The sequence below is a fragment of the Polyodon spathula genome, chromosome 23 (assembly GCF_017654505.1).
Source record: "Polyodon spathula isolate WHYD16114869_AA chromosome 23, ASM1765450v1, whole genome shotgun sequence".
Lineage (NCBI taxonomy): Eukaryota > Metazoa > Chordata > Actinopteri > Acipenseriformes > Polyodontidae > Polyodon > Polyodon spathula.
The window spans coordinates 21968278-21985393 of record NC_054556.1 but is presented as its reverse complement, the minus strand read 5'-3'; the positions used below and the strand labels follow the sequence as shown (position 1 = coordinate 21985393).

General features: G+C 41.1%; 1 protein-coding gene across 2 annotated transcripts in view; it reads left to right on the top strand.

The window, feature by feature from the left end:
* Positions 1-1434: 1434 nt before the first annotated feature.
* Positions 1435-17116, top strand: part of LOC121298368 (nucleolar protein 4-like) — a 70908-nt gene continuing 55226 nt past the window's right edge. Inside the window, exons 1-3 of one of the 2 annotated variants that reach the window (XM_041225476.1) lie at positions 1435-1945; positions 13910-14065; positions 15297-15408. In XM_041225476.1, coding sequence (XP_041081410.1) covers positions 1604-1945; positions 13910-14065; positions 15297-15408 — 610 coding nt within the window. In that variant the 5' untranslated portion in view covers positions 1435-1603. Of the gene's footprint in view, positions 1946-13909; positions 14066-15296; positions 15409-15756; positions 15906-17116 lie in introns of those variants that run through there. The other variant, XM_041225477.1, reaches the window with a different exon arrangement.

The following is a 17116-nucleotide window of genomic DNA, read 5'->3' as shown; positions in this document are numbered from 1 at the left end:
TATCCTTAAGGAATAGAAAAAAGACAAGCGTTGAATTGACAACAGAACTGGCAGAAGGCACAGGTGTTGTTGTCCATCCATCAACAGTATGAAGGTCACTCTTGAAATCAGAACTTAAAGGATGTGTTGCAGTAAGAGTACCTCTGTTAAGAAAGGGGAACAAGAGTAAAAGGCTAAAATATGCACAAGAACACAAAAGTTGGATGATGGAACAGTGGTCAAAGGTGGTTTGGACTGTTGATGGATACCCTGTGCTTCAGTTCTTCATGTATACTTTTAACAACACACTTTCACTGCTGTTTGGACCCATTTTCATTGCTGAGTGGTGGGTTAAGCTGCTTACGGTGTCAGCCTGTGGGACAGGGCCAGGATGCGTTCCCATTTTCCACCCTCGTGTCAGGTTAGCATGGGGGATGGGTAAACAAGAACCTGTCCACTTTCCTGGCACGAGCTTGCCTTGAATAATTGATGTGTCCCGTGCAGGTGTTGCACATTCACGCCTCTTAACTCGTTCTGCAAATTAAAGCGCACACAAACTGTTCCAATGCACCATATGCATTTAAAGCTATAGAATGTTTCCTGAAAGCAACACTATGCAAGTCAGAAATATCTGTTTCTCCAGTCGCTACAAAAAAAGTAATACAAAATTATAACTCACCGATATTCTGTGAGCTCTCGTTTGGCATTTCTATTAATATTTCATGCAGTTTAGAATTGACCTTTTCCCATAGCAGCGTTTTTTGAGAGGGGGTGTTCAGTTTAACAGTAGGCAATTTTATCTGAGAGTAATGATCCGTAGGCACTTTTGCGCGAACATCTTGGGGTTTAATTGGGTTACGTGATCAATGAAATGTACAAAGGAAGCCTGTCCACTTAATATGAGCGTACCCCTATCATATCAGTGAACAGGCAGAACTGTAGCGTTATTTTTGTGCTGGACAGCTCGCTTTTTTTTTAGTAGGTTGGTTACACTTGTTGCAATTTTATTTTTGGCTATTGTAATCATTTGGAATAATGTGGGCAAGCCGAATATGACTACAGCAGGATATGAGCTGTTTTCTTATTCCCTTGGTCAATCTTTAAAAAAACAAGTGAGTTCCTTATGCGAATCGGCTTTCGAGTTCAATTGTACGGCTGGTACCTTTTTTCACAGCCGTACTGTAAGGTTTCATTCAAACAGGTGGGGCTCTATGCTTAATTTTATACACCAAAGCTAAGTCGATTTTCTGTTGTATGGCATAGGTCATATGATATTTTGAGGGGCGCTGAGTTGTAAATAACTAGTCTGTACGTTAGTGAATAAAGGTCTTGTTTTGTTTTTAAAATTTGACATCTTGACTATTTCTCAGACCTTTTTTACATACAGGTGGGGAGATTGCCCTCTTGTAGGACAGCCCCCTTTTCTTACAGCGGAGGATGTGAGCGGCTGACATTTGTGTTGCGTTTTGGGACAGGAGGATCGCTATTGCAAACAGGTGTGATAGAGGAACCAGAGCCGCTTCTTGTTTTGGGAGGGTGTTTTGTTTTAGATTAGAATGGTGATTATATTGCAGGCACGGATATAAAGAAGACACACACGCACACATAGATATATTTTAAATCCATGTTTAGGAAAATAACGTTGGATTTAATAAGGAGAAGTCCCGTCTCTGATCGAGATATGTTTAGAGAATTTCAGGATTGGTGTCTTAGGACTTACGGGGACTCGGGTAAAACAAAGACCGTCACCCGGCGAAAATACAACAGGATTCTGCAAACACTTCTCCAGGGCGAAGAATCCGGCGACAGTGGCTTCATTGAAAACAACCACGTCAACCCCAAATTTAAATTCTGGGTGAAATCTAAAGGCTTTCAGGTCGGAAGCAATTCTGCTGCCAGCAGTCACAGTGAACAGAAGAAGGGGGCATCTGGAAAGCCTGTGCTGTATGTCCCTGTTAAAGCAACGGTTAGTCTGCTCTTCATAATATCTGTCGTGCATTTCTGTGTAACGCTGAATAATCATACGTATTGTTGTGTTTGTGTTTATGGAGTTTGACTGCGCCTGGCGTCACCCTTCGTGGTTCACCATCTGTGTGTTATTGTAACTTTCTTCACATCCAAGAAGACTGCCGACTCGTCCCACTACCGAGTCCGTCACCCAAGATGTGCTTTTGTGTTGAGAAATCTACCCGCAGCTTCTGCAGCCAGAGTGTGCAATTTTTTTCATTTTCAAGCGCGATCCATAACAGATTGGCAAACTGGGGGCACTTCAGTTCTCCGCTTCCCGTAATAAAATAGTGTACTATATGTTTTTGCTATAGGACCGTGGACAATGTGTATACACTACAACAGTATGTAGGTGTGTTGTGGGACTGATGAATTACCTTGGTAATTAAAGTACTGTCGCCTTGCTTAGTCGGCTTTAAATTTGGCTTTAGTATAATTAATAAGCTCACAAATGCAGAATTCATTTTAAAAGATACATTTCTGCAGTAATAATATTGCAGTTTTGTAGTTGAACTGTACAGTGTGTTCATTTGGTTCCCACTTAGCTTGGCCATGACCACATGGTGTCACTACCCTTTATTTTCAGTTCCAGACCACTGTTTCAGAGATAAATGACGAGTTTCACGGTACTCGATGTGCACTAATCTTGCATCTAATTGGGCTCCGAGAAACCATTGAAAAAGAGTTTAATTAGGTGACAAGTTATTTTTAATAGTCCTTTCAACTGTGTTTAAATGGTCATCTAGCTAGTCAGACTAGCATTTCCTTTCCTTGTCAGGAGTTCTTGAGCAGTCAGCGGGTAAATCCTGTACCATTGTCAGACCAGCACACTTTTAAACTGTTATAACGTAAAGTGTGGTCTTAATGATTTGTTTTACACGACATTGCTTTCTGTGTAGAGCTGCAGTGTCCTTCAGAGTAAATGTTAGGAATGAGGAATAGGCTGCACTAGGCTAATAGTACTTTCAGTTTTAATCTTAAATGTTTTTGGATCATGGTGACCTGCATTTCCTAGACCAATGGTCAGCACACTTGCTCAGCTCCACAAATCAGAAATAGTGAACAAGTAGTGATTGGTGTTTGGGCAGGTCACAGTGCCGCCTTGTTTCTCCACAGTGCAGGCAGCTGTAAAACTTAATGAAACCAAGAGGTGGAATTTTGGTTGGGCTAGCCTGGGTTGCTCCTACGCAGTCAAGATACTAACAATCTGAACATTGCCCAGCACCCACTATCCTACTGTATAATCTTGCTTTATTCTCTCGTAGTGTAGCTTTCTCTGTGGAACCCGTGACAGTATTGCGGATCACATTTCATTTTTCCTCATGTAAGTGTTGTGACTGTCTCAATGAAAGTCTAATAGTGTAATCAGTGCATGCTTCTAACGCAAAGGTGTGAGTAAGACTGCATTACCATGTGATCCTTATGCTTTATGAAAATTCAGCTCTGTGCAAAAACTGACTGTCCTGCCAATCTGAATGAGCATCATATCCTGGTAAAATAAATCCTAGATTTCAGACTGTTACATTTTTTGTTTTATGATGGCATTCTATAGAATGGCAACTGAACTTTTAATGGAATGTCCTATTCAAACTTGACACTAATTAGCTTCAATAGCTGACCAAAACACTTTGGTGTGGGTTTGCTTGGCACATCCAGGCGTTGCTGTGTATTGAATTGACCGGAAGGATACAGTGATTCCTCAGAAGCTGTTCATGCTCAATAGGGGGCATGCGTCTCAGGGTAGGACGGAGCTGGATCCAGCTGGCTGAGCACCACTGAGCTGAGTGTTGCCTGTTGACATGCTGGGAGAGGGGGCTGGATAGACAGGCACTGGCTGGGGGAGGGAGGCAGTGAACCAGTGGCAGAACACCACTGCTTTTTCTGTGCCACTGCCTGAATCTGGGGGGGGCTTTTATATTGAAGAAACATCCCCATCCCAATGCAGATATAAAATCTGAGTCTATTTTATTCATTTTTCTTGGATAATGGATAATGTGTGTCACTCCGAACTAGCAGGGACCTCCATATTGAAATGCTCTATAGCAAAGTGTATTTTATGTAGACAATAAAGCAACAATTTCCTCCTTTCCCAGGTTGGATCAAGCAGATTAGGCAGCTGTTCTGCTGACAGAATCCCCAGTCGTGACTCTGCAGTGTGATCAGCTGTCAGAGTAGAATACAGGTGCTTATCTACCTTCCCTCGGGCAGGTGAGGGGGTTGGGTGGGAGTGTGTGAGCTGTTCATACAAAAGCACTTACTATCATTACCAGGGCTTCTACTGATGATCACTAATGGAAGAGCTTCAGTTTGTATTCGTTTCCCCTATAGCTTGAAATTTGACGCATGCATGGTATAATATACTCGTGTCAAACTATAATGTATCAATCCCAAAGTATTTATATAGTGCTTAAGATGTCGTTTGGGACCCACTAAGAAGCATTTCTCCTTTTATTACGCCCCCTATTAGGAGGAACCACATGCTTACGTGTAACAGCAGAGCTCATGTTAGGGCTTTGTTTGTTCATTTAGAGTAACAGCATTTTGCTGCAGACACAAAAAAAAGGAAAAGAAGCAACAGAAATGACAGCCTGAGGCTGCACAAAAAGAAGCACTGCCCACATCTTTCACCTCCTGCAAGCCACCCGTAGGGCTGCTCTTATGTGTTTTGTATACTGTGTATCTCATGCCAAGAACAGCAGTGCTCCAGACCGCTGCAAGACGGATGTTATTTCATTATACTGGGATGTCCTGAAGATGGAGAGAGGGTGTTGGAGCTGGCTGAGTGTCGGGGAGCCCTACGTTTTTATTTTAGCAGCTTTTTCTGTTCCGAATTGTATCAAGAAACTTCAGGCTGCCTATTGAAATGCATTTGCTTTGACGATTACATAGCACCATGCTCCTTTGCATTTAATGTCAAACGCATGACACTTCACCAGACAACCTAATAAAATACTGACACACTTTGCTTGCTTCTCATTCCTGGGTGTAAATGACCCCTGAAATGATAAAGTGGGGAGTGTAACGATAACATTCATAAAGCACACCAAGGCGTCGTTGAAAAGCACAGTTCAACGCGCTATAAGAATGACATCAGTTTAGATTGTACACTGATTAAAATACAATTTAAAAAATGAGACTGGCTTAACCCTGAACGTTTAACCTAAGGGGAGAGAGATCCTCTCTTTAGTTCTGGGTATTATTCTGAATGCAGTTTTCTCTATAGACTCCTATGTCAGGTAAGCTATGGGTTTTTCAAACGATCCTGTTCTAGGTTGCTGGTAATGGAAGTAATTGAAGGTGTGTTAAATCACTAAGAATAGAATGAGTGTGATAAACTTATTAGACACAGCTGGTATGGGTGGTGAAGCTTGATGGGCCTCTTGTCCATCCAATCCGGTGGGGCTCCTTCTTCTTTGACAACGGAAGGGCATGAAATGCTGAGTGTTGCGTTATTGGGATGCTGCGTTGATGATGGAGAGGTCCTCGTGATTAATTGCAGTGCATGTTTTGCTGTGTCACTTAGATGCATTGCTCCCCTGCAGGTGCCCCACTCCTATAGTGACGGGTGACATTGCTGCATATTTGGCAGTTCACATCCAAGCCGTTACCTACAACTGAATGGATAGCAAAACACAATTTTCAATGTGAGAAAGGAAAATTACAAAGATCAGTCTATAGAATCTGTAGTGAGGTTGGCAAATCATCTCATGCAGAGCACCGTGTTCAAAACTTCACAGACAATCATTGTACAGTCACACAGGTTAATATCCATGGACTTATTAGAGAAGAAAATAGAATAGCACCAGTAGCTGAAGGGAAGCTTCTAGTTGCCTGGCAGAGTAATGTGTTGGAGATGTATTTTCACTGTTGCTGTATCCCAGCTGTAGAATGCCTTGAATTAATTCAATAGTATAGAAGTGGTCCTTTGTCACAGCCAGACTGCTAAATGTGTATGTATAATATATATATATATATATATATATATACACACACACACACACACACTGTAAATAGATACAATGGCAAAGCAGCACCTTGACTTCAACCATTTCCCAATTGCATTAGAGAGTTAAGGTTCAAACCCACGCATCAAAATGGTGGGTAAGGTAGGCTTCAGTCAGTGGTTGCCGACGGGCCGTTCTCTTAATTTCCTTAGCAACAGAAAGGGCTTTCCGTATTGAGTTGTAACTGTCAGGTAAATCAGCTTTGTGTGAGATGAGAGACTATTACAGAGGGGAAGTCCCTTCATCCAGCACCTTTGAACTATTGAGTTTTCATTGAAGCTGCTGTATCCCCAGGACACACCAAGTGTGCCAGGGAGAGTAAATGTTGACATTATTTTAGAGTAGAGGTGTGAAACCCAGGGGGTTTCATTACACTTTATTAACCATCTGTCATTTTCAGGATAGCCTGATTCTGTCCAACAGGATATCTGTTCTGGAAACCACTAGAACTTAGAGGAAATCAAGCTTCCTGACTTCTTGACACAGAGACATATACTCGCTATTGGGTTGGTTCTGGGACTCCTGATTAAAGTTACACTGCAGTCATGTTTATTTATATGATTTAATTATGCTTCCCTGAACTTGTTGCAGGCATCACATTCTGTAGACTTAAAGCTCAGTAGCTCTTTCAGAATCATGTCAAGTAGAGCTAGAACAGGAAGTAATGTTTAACATAACTTGATCCACACACATGAATGCGTGCAGTAAGCCTGAACTGGGGTTGTTAGAGTTGGGGTAGAAGGTCGTTGAACCAAGATTTCTTTTAATGATAAATTATTTCTTTTAACGATAACATATCTGATATGGTGCTGTTAGATGGAAACAGAAACTGTCACAGGCCATCAAGAAACAGTTTCTTAGAGGCAGTACCTTTGTCCAAAAGATAAGGCTGGTACTTTCCAAACCCAATCAAGCTTTGTCAGGGGCAAGGAAGTGGTATAGATATATCAGGAAAGGGCTTCCTCTCGGCAGTAAAAAAAAGCAGCATGCTCTTTTGTTATAAAGCCTGTAATTGCTGCTGGTTTTGTTAAAACTGAGAATGTTACTGAGGTGCTCACGCCTTTACTTGCTGGCAGAATGGTATATTTAGATGGTCAGTGTAGTAGATGCGAGCCTACGGCACGGTGCAGACAAGTGCTCTGTCAAATCAATGCACCTAGTCTATCCTTCAGTGCTCCCCTGTTTAGTGTTGGGGCTTTCTTAAGCAGAGACTGTCAGTTACACCAAATTCTGTGGTGGGTTTGTTATGCGAACCACTGCGTCTCACTATACACTTGAACTGGTTTGTTTAAGCACAGTGGCTTGCACGGTGCATGCAGCTCTGGGATCGCTTTCCTTTCATTCCCACTAGAGCAACACCGTCAGTGTTGCCATGGCAACAGTATACCCTTCTCTATATTGGTTGAGAAAATAGTGAGGGAGGTTTTGCCCTCCCTCCCCTCCCCAAATTAGCAGACTGAGAGTGCTGCACTGCACGGCCTCATTAAAAATGGCAGCTTTCTCTTGCATTCCAAATGGAAATTCACGTGTCTGAGTGAAAGAAGCTGAAGGGACGGTAGGATCGTTCACATTGCACAATCCCAACACACACGCACACACAAGCACTCACACACACACACACACACGCAGAACAAGGATCCTTCTACTCTCGAAGGACCTGCCAAAACTGAACCTTGCTATAAACTACTACAGGCCTCCATTTTCTAAATTATAACTGTGGGTCTACATTTTGCTACACTTGTGCTTTGTTATGCCTGCATGGAGTATATTGTTGGAGTTTTTTTGTGCTTTGTCTCAAAGATACTGGGGCTTTCATAAAGGGTTGCTATTTGTCACTGCTTTTTTTACAAAGTGTGCTGCTGTTGTTTGTGGACTCAAGCTGCTTTTTTTTTTTACAGTGGTTTTATTGGTCTGCAGCTTGACCACACTGTGAAACAAAGGAAACATGATGCCCCCCTGGTGTAACAATGGAACCAAAAAAGAGTGTCCAAGAGCGAAGGCGTCTGAAGTGTTCAGCAGTAAAGCCTCACCTTCAAGCGCTAAATTGTATCTCAAAAATATTTGTCATTTTCAGGGTGTTACTATTGTTGGTACGCTTTCATCAAACCTTTTAATCACTTAATCGCATAGAGGTGCTCAATTAAATAATAAGAAAAGAAAAAATACAATTTACTCATTTAGTCTTTTAATTGCTTTCAAAACCTAATGAGAGTTATCTACGCATTATCAGAAAAGCCCACCCTTGAATAATGCAAGCATTAAGAATTAATTACAGTGCACGGTTGTACTATGAAAAGCACAGCAGGTTTAATCTATGGCTCTTGACATGTTGATGGTACACATAGACATCTGAGCTAGCTAGCAAACTTCACTGTACCAGAGTAGCTCCTCTATAATAAGAAGCCTTAAAATGTACTCCAAAATAAATGTTCTACTGCAGGTCTGTAAACTGTGGCACTTCTCTTCATACAGCACAGCTGAATACATTTGCCCAGACTCTGCCAGTGCCGTTCACTTATTCACAAACAGACCTGGTAAAAGGAATAAGCTGTATTAGACCAAGGCATTAGGGATTACCGCCACTGAATTTAGGGGATTTTTTTTTGCTGGCGAGACTAGACACAACCTTGGCTTCCTTCTGTAAATAACCATCTCCTGGCTTTGGAATAAGGCTTTTTAACTGAATTCTGAATTTAATGTTACATGATTGCCACTGTTCCCTGCTGTAGAATACTCTCAAAATCCCTTTCAATAAGAGCCAGTTTGAGATCGTATTTATTAAGGGTTTAATTACCATACATTTGGTATGTGTCCCAAACAGATGACACCTTCACATCAATTCAATAGCCAATTACATTGTTTGTACTTGAATTACTTTATTATAAAGGGCATGGAAAATAAAAAGAAAATAGTAACATAGAGAATAATGTCTCCAGCCCCATAAAAACCACACTATCTCCCACATTGCCTTGCAAGCATTTTTAACAACTGCTGTCCTAAACCCTAGAGCTTGCAGATATCATAGAAAATTATTATTTTTTCCATTAAGAACAGTAGCAAAGGCAATGTTCTTTTTCTATGGCAGTTTTTAAAAAAGACAATCTATTTCCCAAAGGATTTATGCACCCTGTACCCCACCCCCACCTGAGGCAATGCCCCCTTTCTTGTCAAGACTCAAGCTGCCAACTGCATTGGTAATTAGTGTCGTTTTAGCTCTGTCCCTTTCTGACTAATTATAATGTGATGGGGAGAGCTTTCAGCAATCACTTCACAGCTCAATATAATTAGATATATGGATAGACAGATGTACCCCCAGAGACATTAAAGAATGAAGAAGAAAAAAAACACCACAAAGCCTTTCATTTGCTAATTCTACTCGCTGGATACCAAAAAAACTGCACCCAATTGCTGCTCCTTGGAAAAGGTGCAGATTTGCTTGCTGTTTTGGCTGGTAAACACAGTTTATTACACCTCCGAGATATATGCCAGGCACGTGCCTGTTTGGTCAGCAGCTGAGAAGTGTAGTGCTCTCGAATCAGCCATTGCACAGATCTCAAGATAATGAACAAGGGAGTGTGGCACGCATTGTCAACACAGAGGCTTCAGTGTTGCATGCCAGATATACTGTAGTACCGAGGAAACCAAGTCACTTTAATTGGAGGCAATCACTCACTGACACCCAGTCTCTGTAGGCTCATGAAATGGTGCTGGAGACCATTCTTAACCTTCCCCTCGAGCGACCACCTTCTTAGGGGCTAGAGCTCAGCTCCTTGTTTATCCAAACATCTCTGGGCTGTAATTTTTTTATACAGGGTGTGTGTTATACACTGACAGACGAGGAGAGACACAGGAAGACACAAAGGCCATGTGACGCTACCAACAATGGTAGGTCATGGACGAGCATACAAGAAGTGTACAAAAAGCACAAAAAAACCCCTCAGGTGCCATGAACACAGCGATACGCTGCTCCTAGAATAATGGAGGTCCCACTGACACGCACCCCTATCCTTTTAAATAGTTGCACACACAGTGGTCGGAGGTTTTTAGTTTCTTTACAAAAGGCAGGTTTGTTGCCTTGGGCAACGTGGATGAACCTGTCCTTGGCTGTAAAGAGTGTGATAACCGAGGTCAAAGAAACAGATAGAATAGGCCTGTAATCAGGAGTCATTTACACCATTGGGATCCAGTGAAGACTGGGGTGATAGGGTATATTATGTGCCTCTGTGCTTGCTTGTTAAAGCTTGGGCACAATAAAACATTCACCAGAAGAAAACAAGGATTGTTGGTCTAGAGAAAGGCCCCCATCCTCATCAACAGACAATCCACTGGTCTTCTAATGGCTTGAGGGCCCTATCTGTCTTTTATGTGGCGCCCTACATTTGTGTGAATATAACCACACCATAGGTAAACGGATCCCTAATATGAAATGGTAGTTTTTAATGAAAAAAAAGTATTTCCATTAGGTCTTATTTTCATATGCCACAGCTCTGAATCTTGCCCCCCCCGCCCCTTTCTGTTTTTATACTGTATCAGTATGCTTTTGTTCAGCCCTCCCTAGCACCTGATACAACTATGACTAGGTGACCAGGGCCAGGCTGCCGTTTATCAAATGAACCCCACTGGTTTCCTAGCAACCAGGCTGCACCTCGGAGCTGGTTCTCTGGGACTGGGAGGATTATAATAACACACAGGGAGGAAAGGGCCTCCAGTTCAGCGTGAACGATGCAGTTTGAGCCTCCGAGGATGGGGGTGACACAGTGGATTAGCGAGCTGGCTTCATGTGGAAAGGGCTGTCATGTGGAGGATCGAGGGGGTATTGAAGGCAGACGATGGAAAGCTGTGGGGTGTGCGGCTCAGACAGGTTCAGGAGACGTATTTATTTATTTTTATCCACTTTATTTTTTCAAGGCTATTGGGGCGGTTGAGACAGACACACCCAAATGATGGCATTAACTCCTTTCCCGCTGGTCTAATTCGGATGCCGGCCTTTGTGCAGTCACAGCTGATGTGTGTCTTGTTGCTGAGATGTGCACTGTCACAGGAGGCTCCCAGATGCCTTAGCTGAGTGCCTGGCTATTCCTCCATGTACAGCATCTCCCTGTAGAATTAACAGAAAGTTACAAATAAATCAAGACTATACTGTAATATCAGCCAATCTTTACAAACATTTAGGTGAGAGTGAGGATTTTCTGTATGCAGATGCACTGGTTTGAAATGTATTCTGTGTCTGGAAAGCATTCTTCCTGCTAATTCTCATAGGAAAAGCTGTCTTAAACATTTTGTGTCAATACCAATTAATAAAGGCAGAGGACTATCTAATAAAAAAAGAATATTTGTCCGCTTGGAAAAAACAGTTGTTTAAGGAAAAAAACAAACAAACAAACCATCCAGCCCCTAGATAAACCGAAAGAATAGATTTATGTTAAGCTGACCCCTGGCAAGTCAGGGCGTCTCAGCTGTGGGAGGCTGGATTTGCGTTTCGCTACCAGAACTCTGGCTGTCCTGCACACTCAGTAGTGTTGCTATGGAAACTGTCATTACCTGGCTTCTAGTGCGAGAGAGAGCAGGCTGGGGGACTCGCTACTCTTTCAATAGGCCCTTTCAAGTCTCCTCCTCCTCTTCAGCTCATTTACTGCTTCCCTTTCACAGCAGTCTGCCCCATCGACTGCTCTTAATGACAAGGCAGAGACAGCCCACTAATTATTGTAAAAAGACCACCATTTACCTGTGCAGCTGTAAACTATGAACAAGTCTCTGTTCAATTTGATGGGCTCACTTGAATGAATTAGTGGTGATTTCTGATTTATTTTAAATAACAATGCAAATTAGCAGATGTAAGCTACAAAACAGGAGAACATGCAAAATCATGAAGTACCATACAATATACTGAAAGAGCAGTCCTTTAATATGAAAAACAAACGAACATTGCATTACATTTTGTAAAAACGTTTACAGATGAAAAAAGAACACAATAAATAAAGTTTTTTGTTACACAGCTGTAATCTCTCTTAGAGAAAGTTACCGTGTTCTTTTCTGGCAAAACATGTTCTGCTTGATGTTGTGATCTGGTAGCCAAGCACACCGTGTCTTAGAGGTCAGTTTTCATTTCCATGGAAACAAGATTAGGCTTTAGGTAGGCTTGAGGTGAGCTGTTATATTTTAACAAGGTGCTAACCTGAGCAAAATGCTGAAGTAAAAACACACAACTAGAAACACAGAACCTAAAATACTGATTTTTTTTTTTTCTCTTCTACTAAAACAGAATTTTTATTTTTGCCACTGCAAATATTCATCACAGTTTTTTTTTTTAATGCGGTGCACAGGGTCCTATCATTATGGTCCAATTGTCATTATGTTTCAGTGTAAGGTTTTCAGCACTAATACAAAATGAATGTGCCCTTTTGCGTTGAGCTGATTTATGGCAGGTTTCTGGCAGGAGGTTCACCCCTAAGCTGCCCGGTTGATCCCTGGCACTGAGGGGCACCGCTGGTGAGATACATGCACAGCAAACCAATGTCAATGCTTTAATTAAAGCTGCATGCTTTGGAAAAACAGGGTTCCTGGTGGCTTGCACAATTTTAGGACCATCTCTGAAATCTGTATTCAAAAATGTTAAAGGCTACTGGTTTTTACAGAATCTATTGTGTTGACCTAAATAAACAACTGTGTATTAATCCTGTGGTTGTATTGACCTCCTTATTAATATTAATTAATAATGAGATAGTAATGGAATAAGTTTTAGGGTGACAGTGTGATGATCATTAAAACACACTCCAATGAGTGTATTTTTATGTTTGCGTTCTGTGAACCCCTTTTAGTTTTATTTGCCTGGCATTCATTTGATCTAATCGTTTCTGTAAACGCTATAAAAGGGTGCTGATTACACAACGTGCGTTACACAATTCTACAATTTCACTTTGTACTACGTCGTTAAAATGGACAGCATCTAATTTAGAAGCGATTTACAGCATGCAGTACCCTCCAGCAAGTATCTGTGCAAGTGAATATAACAGTGTGGCTGGAAGCAGGATAGACACCTGAGTTAACAGTCCTCTGGCTTTCATTGTTAGTTAAAGATCTGATTGTTCAGTTCTGAATACCCTGGAAAAGGGATATATTGAGCTCATTGAGATTGAGATTTAAAAAATATCATGTCCTGGTTTCAACCAGTCAACAGATAAGGTTGTGCTGTGGAATAAACTTCAATCTTACAATGCTGGTACTTTTTCTACCTTTTTGGTCCCAGCAAAAAATAACATAAAACTCATTTTGAATTTGTGCTTCAGTTGTATGCTATATTGGAATGCCCCACTATTGTATCATTGAAACAGACAGTGGTGTTATTCTGCGTTCTTGTTGGCGCTTGTCTGCAGCAGCTGCCATCAAGGAGCTTGGTGCTGTTCTATTCCAGGTCTCTCTGTGGGCTTGTGAGGTTGATAAAGCTCTGTAGAAACAGGCAAAACTTTCCCAGTGACTCATGTGCAGCTGTGACAGTGGCGGAGCTGGTGGGAGTGACACACGTCATGACAGGCAGGGGATTTACAAAGCCAAATCACTCACAGCAGTTTAGAAGTTACTGAAACGTGTCCACTCCTGTCTTTTCATGTTTTTCTATATGTTTTTTATCGCATGGATCTATGTTTTTACATGTTTAATAAAGTATAATATAGAATTTCTGTAGTGAGGCCAGCAGTATGATATGTTTGGTGTTGCACTAGGGGTGTTAATTTCTCCCCTCCTGAAACAGCGACTTAGTTAAAGATTTGCAATGGAACTGGCATATTTTGGTGTTGACATGTGTGTTTCTCTTTAAATAGTTAAAATAGGAGAATAATAACTTCTGTGTGAAGAAGGTATTCAATGTGGATGGTCCTGTAACTCCTGCTCGACGCCCACTCACTGTGGCCTCTCTGTTGCAGATTTCGGAATGCGGGCCGGCCCAGGACAGCACCTCCCTGAAGCGGGTGGCTGTGGTGGAGGATTTCTTTGATATCATCTACTCCATGCATGTGGAAACGGGGTCCGACCTCAGCAAGGCACCCAAGCATGCCGGCCAGAAGAAAACATATAAAGCTGTAAGAGGAGGGCTGCCATTATACTCTTCTGTTTTTTTTTTTATTTTACCTTTTGTTTGTACTCCTTTTTGTTTTTAATTTGATCTAATTTAGAAAGGAGTCCTAAAGCAACCATTTTCTCTGTCATTTTATTTATTTATTTGTTTTGTTTTGTTTTCCCTTTTGAAGACGTAGCAGTCCAGAGGCTTTTGCTTCCTTGCTGTTATTTGTCAGTAGCAGTGCATCCTAGTATTGATTCTTTGATCATGCTAATTTGAAATGCACTTCTTCAGCACTAAGTTAAACCACATCACTGGGGCAACAGTGTCTTTGGCTTACTGTCTGTCTGCCCTCTTCTGGAGAGAGTAAGTTCTGCACTCCTCTATTGTTATTAGCAAGGGTCAGATCTTATCAGAGTAGGTGTCTAAAGGATTAATTAGACTGGGCAACTCACAGCAGCTTCTGTTAAAACCTGTGATACCAACACTCCCTTTGATATTGTACATTGATTTAATAAATGCAAAATGCTCTCAGTGTTTTCAATTACAGTGTACTGGAACACAGTCAGTACTGTAATTAGTCCTCCAATAAAATCAAATATGCACTGGCGAAGAATACTGATAAACTATTAAACACTGTACGGCATATGCTGCAATTGGGAGAGTGGGCCCAGTCCCATTGCAATGGTTGAAACTTGACAAGTATACAGTATGCAGTTTTGAATTTAGAAGAATAAATAAGGCATTCTTGAAAGATGTCTCTGAGGTTTCCCGAGCGAGACACTTCAATGGCAGGCACGCTTTGTGAGCCGAGACGAAGCCGGCGTGACTTGGTAGTGCAGGGTGGAGTTGAGGTCAAGTGGGGGTGGTGGCAGGGGGTCAGAGGTTGGGGGGAGGCTGCTGCTTGTGGAGATTGCACTGGATGACATGCTGCTCAATGAATAATAAAAGAATATCCCTCTGCTCTGGGTTCTTTGGTCTCTTCCACTGGCTCCCAGTCCAGGTTCTCTATTGATCTAAATACTCCAGCATTGCACCACCATTACAAAACCCAGCCTCACTAACAGAAAGGTCCCTTTAGAGTATCTTTTTTCTCTGTAAATGTATTTAAGATCTCAGGGACAGCCCCATTTGAAATATGTAAACGGCAGGTATATTTAGACTTTTAATAAAACCACATGTTTAACATTTTTATAATTAAATATGAACACATAATAATTAACTTAGATCTTGCTTTGTTTCTGTTGATGCAGATAGCGGAGACCTACGCGTTCCTCCCGCGCGAGGCTGTCACCCGCTTTCTGATGAGCTGCCATGAGTGTCAGAAGAGGATGCACATCAATCCCAGTGGAGCCGAGTCCAAAGGTATGACAATGACTGACTTCACTGTGCCACTGTAGAGCAACACACTCACAGATAATAAAAAATATATATATATAGATATATATATATATATATATATATATATATATATATATATATATATATCCTTCGCCATGCATGAAAGGGTTAAGCTAGCCATCACTCTTCTAGTTATTTCTGTGGCCACGACTCAATCATATCTGCGGTTCTTGACCTCCACACAAAGGATCGGATTGTGGCCCTGATGTCAGTTGACTATACTGTATTTTGTCATGTGGTTAATTTCAGCTGCCTGTTTAGGCAGTGTGTCTCTTTAAAGGGACTGTCAGGTACAGTACAGAATCCAACACTGGCCGCATATCAATGAGAGATTGCCAAGTACCACTGCAGTAAACATTATATCTCAACCAGTACCCACAGAATCAGTAATATCCGTTCCTGCATTTTCTGCATCTGTGAAAGTGAAGAAAGAATTGCACAGATTTAAAGAAATAAAACGGGTAAGTAAGTATTTTATATGCAGCCTAAGACCTCAGCCTGAGGCCTTATTTAGGATGCAATTCTAAACCAATGGCTATAGCACAAATATTGTATAATGAAAGTACAAATCAAAGAAATCAGGATAATTGCTAATCTTCCAGACAGGGTCTCTCCATCTCTCAAGCTCAGCTAATTGTATTTAAAGTTCAAAAATGAATTATTAAACAGACCTAATTGCTGGATGGCATGTCATTTTGTTCGAGTCAGAGAAGAGCAGTGCAGTTATCAGTCGTCTTCTTCAGTAAATGGATGTCGTGTTACCAGGATTTTCTTATGCTGGCGATGTTTTTAAAAGGTATATTGTAACAGAGATCAGAATGGGGGCTACTCAGGCTTGTAACTCCAGTCAGTTGAAATGAAATCGCATAAGAATGCTTCCCTTGAAACTTCTAGTGAAAGAAAGTCAAATATCAATAGAATTTGGATTGTTGTATCTTAAAATCTGCAATGCCAGAATGAACGCAGAACATACCAATTGATTTACGTTGTTACTGTGTACAACAATTTTGTCTGAAATAGCCCACTTATGAAACACTGTGATGCTTTACGCAGTAGGCAGTCCCTCATTTTGCTATAATGTCCATGTGATATTTTGCAAAATACACTCTGATTTAAAGTGCATTATTATCTCTGCTGGGGATGAAATCTCTTGTAAAGGGAATATAATGGAGATGAGTGTACAAACATATTTCCATTTTTCCATACTGGAGAACCACTTATCCAACTGTCATGAAACATTCAGTTGCTCATTCTTATTCTATCAGTTCTGTTGATATTTTTTTTTAGCATACCAATTGATCTAATTTTGAATTTACTGTTCCTGATATGTTATGTTTTCTGCTCACTTTAATCTTGGGGCTCCTTGGCATGTAATTGAAATCATTTTTGCATCCATTTCAGATCCAGTTGGAATGCAAAAATGTTATTGATGAATGCTTTATAAAACTTTTTAAAAATATCAACCACTTGGAACTGGAGATGTCTGATACCACCAGTTTTTCTCTGTGATTCAATGCAATTTTATTGGACAGTGATACAAATTATATGAAACTTAATGTTTCCAGTGTTTGTGAACGAGATGCACGGTTATCTCTGTTCTAGCACCTTTTCAAGCAACTTAATTCACAACAATGTAAAGATTGCTTATTTCTTAAAGAGTAAGTAGAGGGTT